Genomic DNA, 18555 nt, shown 5'->3' with positions numbered 1-18555 from the left:
GGCTCCCCTCCTGCTGAAAAAGAAATTGCTGTTTAATTTGTTTCTGAGTTTTATTTCTCAAATGAACCAGCATGGGGCCATGTAATGAGGTTGTTCTGGGAGGTGTTGAAAGATGGGGAAAGGAGTGAAACCACGAGGCGGGGGACCCGGCCTCTTCGGGGGGCGGCCGCGGGCGCCTGGGGGTCCAGCAGTGCCAAGGGCTGGGCCGGGGCAGGCATGCAGGGGCACCCCCGAGGGCTAGCTTCTTTGTGTGCTGTCTGTGGGGCGGCGGGTGCCCTTGATCCTGGGTTAAAGATCCCCGGTTTGATGGAAAGAGCTGGCACAGCTGAAGCGAGCCAAGGGGGACACTTGGAATGAGTGGGGGTCTGAGCCATGGAGAAAAAGAAGGATATTTGGCAAGAAGGGTAGTGGCTTTCCCAGCTAGTGGAGGAGGTCAGCTCAGACCCAGAACGGGAAAGTGTATGTGAGTGTCTCAGGACGTCGCTCGTATAAGGTGGGGCAAGAGGTTTGTAGACCAGGATGCTATCGGAGGAACCCCTTGAGACTGTCATCATCGGGGGCTGTGGCTTCCGCTGGAGCCGAGATGGCCCTCTGTACAGACCCGGGCTTCTGGCGAACAAGGCCTGGGGCACAGGAGCCTACGCGTGCCAGGGTCCTGCCCTCACACAAAACAGGAGTAAAGCTTGAAAAGTACGGGGCCTCCTGCCACCCTGCCTCCTGGATAGAGAGGGCTGAGTGGGGGACTTCGGTGACGATTCCACAGGGGACAGGGAGGGCCCACCAAGCTGTCACCAGGGTAGCCATGCCCCATCCTACAGAAAGCTGTCAGTAGGGCCCACGTATGGGTCCCTGGAATGCTATGAATTGTGAGAAGAAACAAGTCTGTTTACTGAGGTCCTCTGTGTGTCCGACACACACACACACACACACACACACACACACACACACAGGCATCATCATCTCATTTGGTAGGGGAAGGCGTTGTCTCTATTACACAGAAAAGAAACTCAACTTAGAGAAGTTCAGCTTGTCGGAGGTTAGTGATAACAGCTACAGCTGCGTTTGTTCAGCACATGCGCTGTGCCCGGCTCTGGGCGAGGGCTTTGAGCTCCTGGAGGTGAGGCCACAGCTCGCCCCAGCCGCCTCCCTCCCGCCCGGGCAGTGCCCCTGCAGCTGGAAACAGGTGTCCCAGCTGCCGCAGCTGGACGGACGTCGAAGGATAAGCCTTGCCTGCGGGATTCTGCTCTGCGGTCCTCCAAGGCGAGCTCTGCTTCATCTCTCGGGAGTATCAGAGCAGCTGCGTGAATCTAGTGACTTAAAGCATTATCAGGAAGAGCATTTTTGACAAAGCAGGAAAGAAATTTTTGTTGCCAGCGCCAATAAGCAATACTGTAGCCAACCCGGGAGCCCTATCCGTGTCTCCATCTCAGGGTGAGGGGTGGCACTGTGGGCCTGGCTCCAGAACGCCGGCCCTTTCTGCTCCACCAGGTGACGTCCCATTGCCATCTCTACTCTGCCCGAAGATGACCAAGGAACCGTGCCACTTGTCTCTTCCCAGGAAGACCCAGGTTCTTCAACTGTGTACTGTCATAACCCCCGAGCTGGTTCAATTCAGATTCCCAGGCCCCAGCCCCAGAGAGTGTGACCCAGTAGGTCTTGGCCGAGGTCGAGGAATTAGCATTTTAACTGTCACCCCAGAAGCCCAGAAGCTCTTGATATTAGGGATCCATGGGCAATGCTTTGACGAATACTGAGTCTTTAGGTGATGACGTTGTAGTTGTGTACATGCGCACCCACGTGCATTAACTCTGAACCTGTGTGTGTGTGTGTGTTCGCGCGCGTGTGTGTGTAGTTCTAGGAGAATGGTCATTAAAATGGCAATACTGGTGATCTCTGGGTGTAATGATTTCACGAGATTTGAGATATATTTCTCTATGCTTTTCTTTCTTCCTTTCTTTCTTTCCCCACTCCGTGCAGCTTGTGGGATCTTAGTTTCCCAGCCAGTGATCAAACCTGGGTCACAGCAGTGAAAGTGCCAAGTCCTAACCACTGGACCACCAGGGAATTCCCTCTCTGTGCTTTTCTATATTTTAATTTTTTATGATGAGCATATTATTTTCATCAACAGATAAAGCCATCAAGGCTTTCCCATGGGCGGGGAAGAGCAGACTATTATAGAGGAAATATTATATAGGAAGTAGGTTTGAGGGAAATGTGGACCTATGGAAAGACAGCCACAAATGTAAATGAGTCTTTTTTTTTTTTTGTGGTAGTCGGGCCTCTCCCTGCTGTGGCCTCTCCCATTGCGGAGCACAGGCTCCGGACGCGCAGGCTCAGCGGCCATGGCTCACGGGCCCAGCCGCTCTGCGGCATGTGGGATCCTCCTGGACCGGGGTACGAACCCCTGTCCCCTGCATCGGCAGGCGGACTCTCAACCACTGCGCCACCAGGGAAGCCCCTAAATGAGTCTATTTTAACTCCCAGAGCTAGTATCCCTTTTTCTGTGGCTTCCAAGCCCTGAGCCTGATACTGAGAAGGAAGGAATGTCACACCTCCTGTTTTCAAATTGGCTGTTCTAGGCAAAGCCGGGGCCAAAGTCATGCCTTGGAATTTGGGAGGGTGGAGTTGAGCCAGAAGGCTGGGCCGCCCCTTCTGTGCGTCCCTGGCGTCCCGGGCCTGGCAGCCCCTCCCCGCCTCCACCCGACCTGGTGCTCGAGCACCCTGGCCGGCCAGGCAGAGCTGGGATGGTGATTTTACAGCGCTGTTATTACTCCGTTGTTGCCCAGTAAACCCACACCAGGCCCCACAAACACTCCTCACGAAGGCCAGACCCTTCCTGAGAAATGGTTTCCTACACCTTTACAACGTGATAGGTGCCGTGGACAAAAGGGGCCGTTGGGTTTATGGAGGCTATATAAAGTTTATAGAGTCTTGGCAGGGCCAGAAGTAGAAAAGGCCTGTGGGATGGGGGTGGGTATTTGGAAATGCAGAAGGCCGGGAAAGGGCAGCCAACCTTTGTGTGGAGACACCAGATAAAATACCCCAAGGGCATGCGGTGTGGCATGGGGCTGGGGGAAAGGTGGCCCTTCCGGAACAGCTGTTGGGAATGCCTTTCTGGCGGATCCCTTTTGATCTTCACAGCATTCCTGTGAGGGAGGCACGGTTATCCCCATCCTGCAGAGGGGAGACTGAGGCAAAGGTATTTTGAAAGTTCTGACTTTCACCAAGGTCAGCTCGTGGTCTAATGGTGTGTGGCTCCCAGGTGGGCCTTCTGGGGCAGGCTAAATTCTCGCATTCTCTCTCCTGTGTATTGAGCGGCGTGTCCTAGTTTCAGGGACAGAAAATATGGTCTGCGTACCCTATTTCTGTTTGGGACTCATCTGCTATTTGTGACCTAGTCTCACAGTCCCCTGGTGTCTTCGGTCATCACCTTGCCCTCCTATGGCTCCACTGTGTTCTTGAAGCTGATTTGTGCCCGGATTCACCCACTGGCCTTGGCTGGAATGGAAGTGAAGCCACCCAGAGGTTGGCTGTGGATCAGGCCAGGGCTAAAATGCTGTCTTTGCCTTTCAGGATCCCTCCGTGTCCCAATTCTATGGGGGGGGATCATCTCAGGGCCCCCAGAGGAGTCCCCCGTGGAGTCTGGAATCACCTCCTCCCGTCCCATCAGCTCTTGAAATTTCTAATCCATTTCTCCCTGTCTCCGTGCCTTGCGGCATCCGTGTTTTCTCTTCATTTCTCCTTGTTTCTGTGCCTTGCGGCATCCGTGTTTTCTCTCTCCTACTGGCTGTCAATTCTTGGAGTGCAAGATTCCATGAATGCTTAATTCTTCGTTTCTGATTTTGCCCACAGGGTTGGGCATAGTTCCCAGCAAGTAGTAATCATTGAGTAAGTATCAGCTGGGAGGCCGGCTGAATGGATGAATGGATGGATGGATGGATGGATGGATGGATGGATGGAATAATGAGTGGGTGGATGGGTGGATGGACTAACGGGTGGATGGATGGATGGATAGATGGATGGATGGAAGGACTAATGGGTGGGTGGATGGGTGAGTGGATGGACAGGTAGGTGGCTCAGTGGGCAGATAGATGAGGCATATGTAGACTAACAGACACCCACTTCCTCATTTACACCCACTTCCTCATTTGCACCCTTCTGCACAGTTAAACTAACAGCCTACGCCTGGTTCTCTTAGGCTTTCACTGAATGCACTTTTGTTTCAGGAGACAGACTTTGCTCTCTCTGAAGCCATATGGAGAAACCAGTCTGAGTGTTTGAATGTGTGTGTAAATACTTTACAATCCCCATAAACTTGTTTAAAGACAGGTTGGGGGTGAAGATATAAACTGGGGCAGCCTTTTGGGAGGGCAGTCTGGAAGTCGCTATTAAATTTTCAAGTGTGCCCACTGCTAAGACCCAGCGGTTCCGCTTGTAGTCGTCAGGCGTAAGAACTATAGTCACACGTTTGTGCACAGAGACTCACATGCCAGGTTGCCTGTGCCAGGGTGCTGGCTACTGCACTGCTCCATACAGTAAAAAACCAGGAATAGCCCATGTCCATCAACAGCGGGACAGACCTAAACTATGGGAAGACCCACACTATGGAAAAAGCTGCAGAGGCAGAAAGGTCTCCCATCTTCTGGGAAGTCCTGGAACTCTGTAACTCATGGCCCTCAGCACATGCCCCCCTCCTGGCCTCGCTTCCATTCTTTTCCTTCCTCCCTCCTCCCGCCTCCCACGAGAAACAGTTCACTAGAATGAGCTCTTTCATCCTTATGCCTACTAGCCAGTGACCTTCCCTGACGGAAAAAGAGGAAAATGAGAGAGAAGCAGTTATGTGCATAATTAGTCTGCTGGCTCTTCAATTAAAAAGATTGAAAGGCACAATATTAAAATTTGATTTATGGGCACCACTATCTACCTAATAATGAGGCTGGGAGGAAGAAAAGAACCACAGTTGCTAGAGAAAACCATAGCCTTTTTTTCTCGGCCAAGAGATAAATTGCCTCTCGTTTTCTTATTGCTAAAGAAATATGAAATGGTTTTAGGCATATGTGATACGTTCTTCCAATAAGTTGAAATCCAGAACTTAGTAATTTAGGAGTCCTGTGGCTCCGACATTTCCAGGAAGCTTCCTGAGAGGTGTAGCGTCTTGAGCTGCAGGGGCTGCTACTGTGGTCCCCGGGGCGCCCAGACCCAGGCACTGGCACCACCGCCTATCACGGAAACTCCCTCCGGGTCCCCAGGTGCCAAGCCAGCTGATGCCACAGAGCCCAGGAGCGAATGGGGAAAGCACAGACTCTAGTTCCAAGTCCTAATTTTGTGGCTTATTAGCTCTTTGATCCTCAGTTTCCTCATCTTAACATAGGAACAATACCCTTACTAATTGCGTGTCGCTGGGCAAGTGCCCCAGTTTTCCCATCTTGAAGGTCCCTCCCTGCGAGGGTTGTAGGAAGGATTAAATCAGTGAATGCGTGTGAAGTGCTTAGATGTGTACCTGCCCACATAGCGGCTGTTCGGTAAATATTTTTTAAATCATTATCATTACTACTGCAGATGCCTTTGTCGTAATTTTTGGAAGAGATGGAATTCAAACCCAAGCCTTCCACTTCCAGGGAGCTGGCTGATGAGGGGCAGGCAGACAGATGCTCAGCTCTGTCTCTCTCCAACTGATGTCCGGGGCAAGTCAGGGTACCTCTCTGAGCCCCATTTTGTTCATCTATAAAATACTCGTTTCTGCTTCGCAGGTGGTATTGTCAGGATTAGAGATTATTGGAGACAAAGTGTCCAGGACACAATTAGTGCTGGGTAGATAGATGGCAATAACTCTTGAAAAGGAAAGACCTTTCCTCCTAAGAAACCTGTTTGGGAAGTTATGTCCTGTGGGAGAAGGGGTCTGTGTCTGGTTGGCGTCTTCCCTGCTCACTGGGGCTCTGCAGAACTCTCCCCTCCTGGGGCGCACAAAGTATTCCCTGGCTCTAAAAATAATTGCTACAAAGAAAAAAAAAATGAGCAGCTATTGTGCCAGGAACCCTGCTGAGCCTGACCTGCAGGATCGCAGGTCAGTCTTACGGCAACCTGGAAGTAGGCTGTCACCCATGTATCCTCATGGGGAAGATCAGATATGGGGATAGGCGACTGGCCCAAGGACACAAAGCTGGGAGGTGACCAGGTTAAGAGTCCAAGCCAGGACTGTCAAATTCTTTCCACCACGCATTCAAGAGCCCCCTCCCAATTCCTAATCACTGACCTCCCCTCCTTTCCTCCATCGTAGCTCCTCTGACCCACACTACCGCCAGGCAGGTGTGTGACACCATCACCTCGTGCTTTAAATTTGTATCTTCCCACCAGTGCTTCTTATGCTGGAGAGTCAAATGTCCAAATGCTCACGTTAGCTTGTGCATAAGATTTTGTTCTGTGTGTCTGAATTCGTGGGTCTAATCTATTTAAGATGCTCAGGGTTGGGCTGGAGAAAATGGATTCTAGGTGCTCCCCAGGCCCTTGCCAGCCTCCTTCTGGGAAGGTCTCCATCCCTATATGGGACCTCCGGGGCTCCCCATCCTACAGAGATTCCGTAGACTCTCCCCTTGGGAAGAGGGGGGTGGGATTTTGCATGTATTTCTTTGCACCCGGCTAATGGCACTTCTTTGTTTTCAGTTGAGAGGGAGAATGTGCAGAAGCGGACTTTTACTCGATGGATAAATCTCCATCTGGAGAAGGTAAGCAGGGCACTCGGCTTGCTGTTAAGTGATGGATTCCTCCATAACGGAGTGCACAGTTCAGCAGAGCGGGGGTGAGGGTGCTCAGTGTTTCTGTTGTGTTGTTGTTTTTCATTCATTCATTTAAACATCTGTTGAGTGCATTCTCATTGCCAAGCGTCAGGCTCAGTGCTGGGAACATGAAGGTAAGTAAGACATGGGGTTCTGACCTCCTGAGGTTATCAGTCTAGCTGGGGAAGGAGAGGGTCCATCTTTAAATAGGAATCGCTGAGCAAAAGTTAGGAAACATTCACTGTTGAACAACCCAAACAGGGGGCTGAGGGGATCTCGACCTCTAGTCTGGGGTGGTCAGGGAGGCTCTCGTGAAGACCCATTTGTAGGTATTTGCGTTGATTCAAGCAAAAACTCCTCGCACTTTTTGGGGTTTTTTTTTTTTTTTGCGGTACGTGGGCCTCTCACTGCTGTGACCTCTCCCGCTGCGGAGCACAGGCTCCGGCCACACGGGCTCAGCGGCCACGGCTCACGGGCCCAGCCGCTCCGCGGCACATGGGATCTTCCCGGACCGGGGCACGAACCCGTGTCCCCTGCATCGACAGGCGGACTCTCAACCACTGCGCCACCAGGGAAGCCCTCCTCGCACTTTTTAACCGAGCCAGATTCCCTGGTTCATCATGTAATGCTGCTGTTGGTCAACGATATTATCTGCTTATTTGGGTGCATCGAGCACACATCTCCTTTAATCCTCAAGACAGCCCTCTTTACCCTGCACCCCATCCTGTTACGAATGAGGAAACAGAAGCCTGGAGACATTGAATCGCTTCTCTGCAATCCCACGACTGAGAAGAAAGCTCTTCCTGTGGCTTCTCCTGCATATTCCACTTCGTGACCCCTCTTCTCCCCTTTTTCTTTTTTTGCTAATATACTCTGGCCAGGCAACATTGAAGCGCATTTTGTCTGCCGGCTTCTCAGGCACACAAACCCTAAAACAAAAGCAGCTGAACCAGACACAAGGATGAGCAGCAGAGAAGGGGCGGGATGTGAAATGGATAAACAGCTCGGAGGAGGAGAAATCCGAACCCTCCTCACCACTAGGTTAGCCCCCCACCCCCGCACCCCACCCCCCACAGAGAACATTCTAATTGCCCGGGGCTGGGGGAGGAGAGATTATTTTTCTTATTATAAGAAAGCTGGTTTATCAGGATTCATTTTACTCACTTCACATCTTCTTAAATTCCACTATCTGGTTCTCCAAATAGACCCAGCCAGTAGTCTCGTGTCTTTCAAAGCTGGTGGTATTCAAATATCCTACTTCAGTGAGTTTAATACCTATATTTTCTTCTCTCCTCTCCTCTTAAAAGGCACAAGAGTAATATTAGCTGCCCTTAGAGTTAACCCCAAAGAAAGGTTCTTACAGGAAATCACTGAAATGATTAGAAAGCAGAGAAAATAAATGTGGTTTTTTAGGAAGTGGAGCTCTTGACCAAAATTTTAATTCACGTAGCTTAAACTTTAGGCCTATAATATTTCCCGAGCAGACGCTTGACCACCCTCACTTCTATTCCCCACCTGTAGCACGGGTTCCGCTCGACCCAGGAGGCTCCTGAACTCTTCAGGGCAAAGTCTCTCTATACCGTGGATGAAGCGCGATAAATCACTTGCCGGTTGTTTTGACTCTTGGTGCATTTTCGGCACTGCTCACCCAGTGAAGTGTTATTTTTGGAAAAAAAGGAAAACCGTTCCCCAAATCTGAGTTCACTGAACTCCTAAATTAATGCCTGATGTGTATCAGGGTAGCTGGAAATTCCTCCTGGCAGACGGAGTTCAGTGTATTTCTTTCTTTCTTTCTTTTAAAAATAAACACAGAAAAGTACAGAGGGTAATAGAGCAAATACCCTCGCAGTCACTCACCCCCACCCCCACCCCGAAACGAACCTCTGTTAGCATTGATCGCATCCAGAATTTTCTCCGTGGCCATGCTTTGCTTCCTTTTTCGGGGCAGGTGGGTAGCACCCACTCTACGGATAAATCAGATAGCACCTGAAACTGATTCGTAATAAACAGGGCAAAATTCACAGCCGTGTTTCCAACCTTGAGACTTTCAAGAACAACTTTTCATGTAAGGGAAACCCAGGAACTCCTTGGGGAAGTGGGCTTAACTGCAATTTGAAGGCTGTCAGAAATATTTACGGGGTCTCTGGCTTCTGGAAAAATTCCTTAATTTACCCAAGGAGTTAGATCACGAAGAAACCCCTGGCGGTGCTGTTTACTCGGCCATACCAATCTCATGAAGCCCATGGAACGTCTGGGGCCCCGAGGAGTGTTTTCACTGGAGTGGGTTCAATTTCTCCTCCTGCCATCTTGCAGATGGATGCCGGCCAAGGCCCCGCTCGCTGCTGCTGGGCTGAGGCTCTTACAGACACTGTCAATGGAAATTATTCTCCAGGTTCAGCTCAAAAGCAAGGTTTGGCCACGGTCGGGGCTGCTAACGGGAAATTTTGTGAGTTCATCTATCAGGGGCTGTTTTGTTCAGGTCTTGCGTTTCTGCCCCGCGTTAACAGGAATAACATTTCCGTAAGAGTCTCGGTAACCTGATACCGTCATGCTCCGTGTGGAATGTTCCTGCAGAGCAGTGGGGAGTTGGCAAAGAAAATAATTTGCCTTTGGGTTCAAAGTCGCTGTTGCCCTTGAAGCAGAGCTCTTTTCTGTGCACCTGTGGGTGGAATTGCCCAGTATTTTGACTAACTGGGAGTCAGGGGGCTCGTGTAAGAGGTAAGGAAATGCCACCTCCCGAATAAAAAAAGAAAACATGGGCCCTCCAAGGCTTTCACGGGGAGGAGGCCTTCCCGGAGGAAAGGGTGCCTGGGCCACAGCTCCAAGATTTCCCTGGCTCTCTGATGGGTGACAGGCGCCATACCTGTCCCCCAATTAATCCGGTCTCCTGTGGGAACACCCCCCCTTCGTCATCCCCAAGAGCAGTAAGTGTTCTAATGCTTCCAAATGCCCCAATACCAGAAAGTAAATAGAATTTATGCTGGGGGGGTTAATGAAAAATGCAGGTTCCTGGACCCTGTCCCCCAAGATTCAATAAATCCTAACCATCTTGCATTAAAGGAGTTTTTATCAAGCTTGTTTAGTCAACAGAAACCTTTCTTTAAGCAAAGTCTTCCTGGAACCCTAAATAAAGGCCAGTAAGAGCTATCGAAGGGAGTGCCCTGAATAAGCCTCCTCTGGGACCGCCCCCTCCCCCCCCCCCCCCGCCCCCATAGGGCTCTGTGAAGTGCTCTGCTGAAGCTGTTCTGGGAAGCACAGTTTGGAAATCGCTGTGCTGGGACATCTGCCCAACAAGTTCCAGCCGGCCCCGTGGACCCCAGGCCACACCCAGCCAAACTCTTGGTGGACACAACACAGGTCCCTCAGACCTCCCCAGGTCAGAGAGGAAAGCAGGGGCCTTCTGACTTTTTCCACCCAGAGCCTCCTCCACAGCTCCCCAGCGCACCCACTGCCCACGGGCCACCTCCAGGGAGAGGGGAATCGCTGTCTCCTTGGATGGGCCCTGCTGCCTGTAGGCACATCTGGGTGTCCGGAAGTTTTTTCTCCAGTGAAAGCTGCAGTTCTGAAATTGTTTTGTGACTTACACAGATCACTAATCGGCTACTTTCTTTCCCCCTCTTCCACAGTGCAACCCACCTCTAGAAGTTAAAGATTTATTCGTTGATATACAAGATGGCAAAATCCTAATGGCTTTGTTAGAAGTCCTGTCTGGGCGAAATCTGGTACGTATGCTCCAGAAGGGTTAGGAAGAAGTAAAAATGCAAAGGAAAGCATTGCCAAAGGGTTCTTTTCTGTACAGATCTATGTGTATGTACATATATACCTGGCCATCCATAAATCCTATGTCGGGAGACCTGGGAGGGTGACATTCCTTTCTCGGTGACTAAGACTGATACAGTCATGTGTAACTAAGCAAATATACTTTAGCAAGTAAATAAATAAATGCCCCATGTTTTCTATGAATCCAAAGCTAAGGATCATGACTGAATCATGACAGTTTAGCTGGCCAGCCATGAAATTACCTAGAATGAGAGCTAAGAGTCAGGAAGATGGGGAAGAAACGCATCTTATCAGCCAAAATCTATAATCCACCAACTAGGTACACAGAATTCTAGAACCTTCTTGTGAGTATGACCAAAATTGAATTGAACCAGCTGATCTTGGGGTTCCTTCCACTTTGGATCTTCACCAGAGCTCTCCATGTTGCCTGTATCTGCTGTATATAGGTCGGTCCTCTCTCCCCAGTTCCACACTGTTGGCATCTTGGCTGGGGTAGTTCTTTGTCATGGGGGCACTGACCTGGGCATTGCAGGATGTGTAACAGCAAGCATCCTTGGGTCTCTATCCACTGGATGCCAGTAGTACCCCCAGGTCTGACAACCAAAAATGTCCCCAGGCACTGCCAGAGGTTCCTTGAGGGGGCACAGTGATCTGGTCAGAATACCAGTGGTGTCAATTTTGAGAAACCGGCTCTAGAGTCCAGTGTTTGACTTGACTCAAGTGACCCAGCGTGGCTGATACAAAAGTGCCGCGATGGGGTATAGCTCAGCCCGTGTGGACCTCTCTGGACTTGTTCCTTTTTTTTTTTTTTTTTTAAATAAATTTATTTATTTTATTTTTGGCTGCATTGGATCCTCGTTGCTGCATGGTGCGCGGGCTTTTCGTTGCGGTGGCTTCTCTTGCTGCGGAGCACGGGCTCAGTTGCTCCGCGACATGTGGCATCTTCCCGGACCAGGACCTGAACCGTGTACCCTGCGTTGGCAGGCATATTCTTAACCACTGCGCCACCAGGGAAGCCCATCTGGATTTGTTCTTAACTGTAGCTTTAAACTCAAGAGCCCCTACTTCTGTTCTCAGCTCTAATGTGGCTGGAGTCTTATCACACCCCTTCCTTGCCTTTGCTTTCCCAATATCTTCCCCACCCCGCCGCAAGGGGGCGGTGCAAAGTGATGCTGTGAATTCTAATGGAGGGCAAAGCCACTGCAGTAAAAGGAGTACAGTAAGTCCCCTACAAATGAACGAGTTCCATTCCGAGAGCGTGTGTGTAAGTCCGATTTGTTCATAAGTCCCACAGAGTTAGCCTCGGCACCCATCTAACACAATTGGCTATATACCACTGCTTTTGGGCTTGCTTCCGGACATCCTGGGCTTGAAATAAAGATACTGTACTCTATACAGTACTGTACAGTGAAGTACACAAAACACAACCACTTGTAGAGGATGCACGCATGTGGCAACGTACGCCAGACACGTGAACTAACTTACGTGATTGGACATGCGAACGCACATTCGCATCTTTGAAAGTTCACAACTTGAAGGTTCGTGTGCAGGGGACTTGCCGTATTTGGTTTCTCTGCACATCTCGCAATGGGCGGCCGGCATGGTCTCTAATAGGCTTCCTGAAAAAGTGCGTTCTAGCCCCTCGTTCTGTGTTCCCAGCAGCCCAGGCTCCCACTTCGCTGCCAGGGCACTGGTTAGGAGCTACCGTGTCCTTGCGGGGCCTCTGTTGGGAGTCTTTGATCCTGGAGCCCAGCCAAGAACATCCAAGACCTCACCCATTAGCTTGCCTGGAAGTTCACACCGTGTGGAAGTGGTACCCACTGGCTTGCCTTATAGTGTAAAGCACCCACCTGGAGGAGTGGGGACGGACTTCCGTTTCAGGATGAGTTTCCTTTGCTGATGCTCCTAGTGGGTACGACGAGCATTGTCAGAGTTTTTGCTTCTGCAAACACCTTTCTCTCTCTCTCTCTCTCCCCCCGCTTCTCTCCTTTCTCTCTCTCTCTCCTCTCTCTCTCTCTCTCCTGTCTCTCTCAGTCTCTCTATGCTTCTCTGTGTCTCTCTGTGTCTGTCTCTTTCTCTGTCTCTCTGTTCTCTGTCTCTCTGTGTTTCTGTCTCTGTCTGTCTGTCTGTCTCTCTCTCTCTCTGACCTGGGATAAATGTCCACAAAGCTCTTGGCCAGAAAACAGAAACATCTGCGGCCGCCAGGGAGGGCTTACCGGATGATTTAGCAGCTGTGGGTGACACTCCCGGCTGACGCTTTCTGCCCTGACGAAAAGCATCAGTGCAGTGAGAACATGTCACCGACAGTCTCTGGAGGAGGGAGGAGTATCAAAAGCCAGGAGCTGGGTCAGAGAGAAACATTTGACAAATCTGTCCCTTGTTTAACCCCTGGATTCCCCTCCTTCACCAACTCGAGTGAGTTTGGTCCCAGGAACCATAAATAAGGTGACCGTCGGGGGCCCCTGAGGGTACGGTTGTGCATCCTGGGGCACCGTGCCTGGGTTTGGATGTGGTCCCTGTGGGCTCTGCTATGAGCCCCAACCTTCTCTTGAGACTAGTGTGAAAAAGGTAAAGAAAAAGACAAGCACATCCGACGGCACCGCTGGGGACTGAGTGCCTGTCTTGGCTTAACTGCTTGTTTTGTTCTGGTTTGTGTTACAGCTGCACGAATACAAGTCCTCATCCCATCGTATTTTTCGGTTGAACAACATAGCGAAAGCCCTTAAGTTTTTGGAAGATAGCAACGTAAGTATCTGAAACACATCTTGTTAACACAGACTTCCCTGTGACCAAAAGGACATAATTTGAAGTTTAATGCTGGTCACAAGAGATGCGGGCAAAGGGGACCCTGCTGAGATGGTCGAATGAAACTAAGTTGAAATGTAACAGAACTCCCACAGCTAATCCATCAGCCGGAGATACAGTCCCTGACTCCCTGCCCGCCCCTCCATCTCCATCAGGCTCTCAGATGTTCAGAATTTAGTTGACATTTTCTTTTTCATTTGGGGGGATAAGAGCATGGCAGCGTGTAAAATCTTTTTCTTAGAACTCAGAATATGGGAGAAGCAAGGAGGAAAAGGGGGCCAAATGAGCTGGGGGAAAATTACATAATTCTGTCCCCTTTGATATAACTTTCTCGACTTAAATTAGCCTTTTCTGTGTTTTGAACTCTGCTTCGTGTCCTTCAAAACTGGGAAGGAATGGCCCTAGAGGGATGAAATTTCCAAAGTTCTCCTTTCATTAAGTTTCACCAATTAATGACCACGTGGGTCCCTGCATTGGGAGGGGGAGGGGCTGTGCAGTGGTGCCGGCTACTTAGCAGCCCTGGGTTTCATCCCAGCCCTGATTCCCCAGTCTTCCAGGTCATTCTGTGACCCCTTGGCATCCTTTCAACACATTCCTTTTCTGCGCTTAAATCAGCCCAGATCAGATCCTGTTGTTTACCATCAGGAACCCCAAACAAATTGCACTTCGTGATGATGGTCTACTGTACGTGCCGATGTGTCAGGCAAGCTGAGGGGTTTTTACTGCACTGTCCCCCTGCCTCCAGCACAGCCCCTGGAAGGAACTCTCGGTGTCACTCATTCAGATTCTATGGCCTGGGCTGATAAGCCTGGATCCCCACCCATGTCCTGGCTGCCAAGGGCAGGGAAAAGCACCTTTGGCTTTTGAAGAGGGAGGTGTACTCTGCCTCCCGTACTGTGGGGAAAGCCGCAGACCTAGGAGGGAGTTCAGGTGGTGACGGCCAAAAAGCACCGCACTGCTCATGGCAGCATCATTCATAATAGCCAAAAGGCGGGAGCAACCCGGATGCCTATCCACGGACAAAGGGATGAACAAAATGTGGTCTGTCCGTGCAGTGGAATGTTATTCTTCCGTGAAAAAGAATGAAGTGCTGATACAAGCTGCAGTGTGGATGAGCCTTGAAAACGTTATGAAAGATGCCAGACAAAAAGGACCACTTCTTCTATGAATCGATTCCTGTGAAACGTCCAGCAGGGAAATCTCTCGAGTCAGAAAAGAGATGGGTGGTTGCTCAGGGTTGAGAGAGGTTGGGGGATTAGACAAGTGACAGTTAAAGGGTATAGGATTTCTTTTTGAGGTGATGAAAATGCTCTAAAATTATGGTGATGCCAAAAAACCATGGAATTGTATATTTTAAATGGGTGAATTGGATGGGACGGGAATTGTATCTCTCAATAAAGCTGCTTTTAGAAAAGCACGTCCCGTTTCGTGAAAACGCTGGCCTCTCTGCAGAGTCCGTTTCGCCATCCGCCTCGGTGCTGACGGCACGTTCAGGGCACCGCTGCCACGGCTTCCACTCCTGGAAAACGATGTAGACGCCTTGAGCCTCCATTTCCACATCTGTTACACAGAGGTGATGAGAGCCAAACCTATTTCAGTTGTTGAGGATGGAATGTGCCCGTCCAGGTGGGGTTTAGCCAAGTGCGGGCACAGGGCACAGGGCGAGGGCTGCGTTCGTTAGCTGTGGCTCTTGCTACCTGTCCCCAGCTCCATAGCTCCACTGTCTGCTCCTGGAAGGGAGTGTTAGGCGTGGCCCTCCCGGGCAGTGTCCACCCCTGAATTCCGAAGAGCGTTGTTTTTATGATAACGTGGGGCCTTGGGACCACTGCCCGGGATACTCACTGTTCTTCCTTCCAGCTTGTGAACCCCTAAGTAATTTCCTGCTCTGCCAGCTGCCACGTGTTGATGGGTCTGTACTGTAGGCAGAACTCGCCCCCTGCGTTTACAAAGTGTCTTCTGTGGGCCCAGGGCTGTGCTCAGCCTTGGGGACATAAAGCTGCATTAGGAGCACATGTCCGCTTCAAGGAGCTTAGAGCCTCGCAGAGGAGGCCTCACGCGGACGGCAGGCTGCGCATCACTGCGGGGGCCCAGGGAGGAGCAGTGATCCTGCAGAAGCGAAAAAACAAACAGCCTGGGAGCCTGCTGGGGGGCGTTGCAGGTAGGACTAGCCCATGCTCAGGGGTGGCAGGCCTGGCCTTCTGTAATCCGTCCCTAAATGTTTCCCCAACTGCAGTAGCTGCCTTATGGTACAAAAGAAAGAACAGTAAAGCTCCCTTCTCCTTTATTTTCTATTTAAAAATCTGGAAATATGCCCAATGTGGTTGTGTTATGTCAGCTCTTTGCCCCGTTGGCTCCCGTGGCCGGCAGGTGAATGGCCCCATGGGGAGGAGAGCACTGGTGGGTGAGGCAAGTGGAAACAGGCATTTTGGTTGCAGTCTCTTTCCCATTGCCAGAATCTGGGCCCTTGTTGGCCCCTTCCTGTCCCACTGTCCCAGCTCGAGGGAGGCCGGGCCACAGTGGCTCTCCTGAGCCAAAAAAGTGCCCAGAACTGGGTGATCAGTGCCAAGCGGGTGCTGGAGGGGCAGCAGTCAGGTCCCATTTGCCCCAGGATTCAGGTGCTGTTAGTGTGGCCAGCCTCTGTCCCTCCCTCTGTCCCCTGAAACTATGAGCATGGTGTTCACTCCTGTGTCAGAGACCCGCTGCCCCACAGGACCAGCTGTGTGACCTCCGGCAGGTCGTTCAACCTCTCTGAGCCTCAACTCGCTCATCTGTGCAATGGGTATAGTATGACTAACCCATGAGAACCACTGGGCAGAAGTCAGCTCTCCCCGGGGAGGGCATTACCGTGATGACCGTTATCACTGCCCCACGATGGATGTGCCGGCCAGAGGGGGAGAAGGAATATTCCCAGAAGCCAGTTGGTCCATTTATTGTCAGTGTGGCGAAAACAACCAAGTTGGCGGGAAAAGGGGGAGGAGGACATTGTCCCTGAAGCTTCTGACTGATGTCCGGCTGCTACATCGTCTGTTTGCCAGGGAGAACCAAGCAGTGGCTGGGCACCGGAGGCAAGGTCTTCAGGAACATCCATAATCCCCGCCTTCCCTCAGCCAGGCTCCCCAGTCCCTGTGGCCAGGAGAGCGCTTTATTCTCCAAAGGTGACAGCTGCTCCCTGCCCCCGCTTCCCTCCCTGTCCCAAGAGGGTGCACCCTCCTATTCCCCACATCCCTACAAGGCAGCTCTGTGATTTCTCACTTTGGGACACTTTCCATGAACCTCAGCTCAGAGGCCATGCTGGGCTTCCTCCAGGGGATAGTGAAGGCCAGGATTGACTAAGTGCTTTGATGTGACTCCCCCGCGCTGGGATGTGATCAGTGAGCCACAAAAACGGAGGGAGCTGCCAGAGCAGAGGTCCAGGGTACGCTATCAGCCACAGACCGCAGGTGCTTCATCCCATGGGACGTGTGGCTATGATGAATATGGACGGACTATTGGGCCTGAATTCGATAGGCTTTGTTCACAATATTGACAACTTCCTTCAGCCTCTAACCCGCCAGTGATGAGCTTGTGCTCCCTGGATTATTCTCTGGGCATCAACCTGCAAAACACACCTGAGCCAGGGGCTCAGGGTTCTCGCCTGTGATTAGGAAAGCCCAGGCCCTACTGATGGGTGTGGTCAGAAACCCCTGATGAACCGGTAGGATCAGAGACCCATCTATTTTAAAGCCCCGAAGGAAAGAGAGAAAGAAGTATTTGTGTGAGACACTCTCTTTGTGTTTTCTTTCCCGAGTCTCCCAAGCAGAATTTTATGAATCAAATTTGGATTTGAAAGTTTACCTTGGGACTTCCCTGGTAGTGCAGTGGTTAAGAATCCTCCTGCCAATGCAGGGGACATGGGTTCGAGCCCTGGTCCAGGAAGATCCCACATGCCACGGAGCAACTAAGCCCGTCCGCCATGACTACTGAGCCTCTGCTCTAGAGCCCGCGAGCCACAACTACTGAGCCCTTGCTTCGCAACTGCTGAAGCCCGTGTGCCTAAAGCCCATGCTCTGCAACAAGAGAAGCCCCCACAGTGAGAAGCCTGTGTACGGCAACGAAGGGTAGCCCCGCTCGCTGCAACTAGAGAAAGCCTGCGTGCAGCCACGAAGACCTAACGCAGCCAAAGAAAGAAAAGAAAAAGTTGACCTTGATTTACTTGATTTCTCCTCTCCTCCCGCTGAAGAATGGAGTTTACATTTGCAAAGGGTGGTAAAGAATGAAGAGGCGGAAAATGTGACACAGACGGTTGTGGCCTGCAGTCTTCAATATCTGCTCTCTGGCTCTTTACAGAAGTTTGCAGACCCCTGATCTACGTACTCAGGTTTTGTTTGCAGAGTAAAATGATGACTTAGGGCGGTGGTCCTGAAACCCAAGCGTGTAGCAGAATCACCTGGAGCTCTGGTTAAAATGCAAATTGTCGGGCTTCCCCGGTGGCGCAGTGGTTGAGAGTCCGCCTGCCAATGCAGGAGACATGGGTTCGTGCCCGGTCCAGGAAGATCCCACATGCCACGGAGCGGCTGGGCCCGTGAGCCATGGCCGCTGAGCCTGTGCATCCGGAGCCTGTGCTCTGCAACGGGAGAGGCCACAAGAGTGAGAGACCTGCGTACCGCAAAAAAAAAAAAAAAAAAGAATGATGGAGTCACTAGGCTTGATCGAATCAGATCAAATAGAATATTTAAAACGCAGATTGTGGCCCCTCCCAGGGTTTCTGATTCAGTCGGTCAGCGGGAGAATTTGTGTTTCTAAGGAGTTCCCAGGTGACAACGTGCTGCTGGTCCAGGGACCACACTTTGAAAATCAGTGCCTCAGGCATTCACCGAGGGCAGTCATCCGGTGCTCAGAACATAGTTAAATAAATAACGTCATCTCTTAAGGGTTTCTCAGATACGCCCATCTGAACCCGTCAGTAGGGTATTTTGTTGCGGGATGTTGCAGAAAGATGCAGAAACGCTGGGTAGCAGCCTCATCCCCACGCGCTGTTTCTAATTAGTAATGGATAATTGTCTTAGCTGTCCGTGTTCCTTGATCGCTGATGTCAGTGCTCTGCGTTTGTCCAAAGATGTGTTAAATCTGGAGGTTTGGTGGTGTTAGTGTAGTACACAGACCGCCCTTGGGCATTTACCATCTGTTCTTGGAAAAGGATGACTTTCTTACTAGCTGT

General features: G+C 51.0%; 1 protein-coding gene across 2 annotated transcripts in view; it reads left to right on the top strand.

Annotated features, from left to right (window-relative positions):
- The window catches only part of CLMN (calmin), a 120348-nt gene that overhangs the window by 71700 nt on the left and 30093 nt on the right, over positions 1-18555 (top strand). For both annotated transcript variants that reach the window (XM_032623341.1, XM_032623340.1), the window contains exons 2-4: positions 6661-6722; positions 10400-10495; positions 13215-13298. In XM_032623341.1, coding sequence (XP_032479232.1) covers positions 6661-6722; positions 10400-10495; positions 13215-13298 — 242 coding nt within the window. The remainder of the gene's footprint in view (positions 1-6660; positions 6723-10399; positions 10496-13214; positions 13299-18555) is intronic.

This window comes from Phocoena sinus, chromosome 2 (assembly GCF_008692025.1).
Source record: "Phocoena sinus isolate mPhoSin1 chromosome 2, mPhoSin1.pri, whole genome shotgun sequence".
Classification (NCBI taxonomy): domain Eukaryota; kingdom Metazoa; phylum Chordata; class Mammalia; order Artiodactyla; family Phocoenidae; genus Phocoena; species Phocoena sinus.
This window is presented reverse-complemented; position numbering and strand designations above follow the sequence as displayed.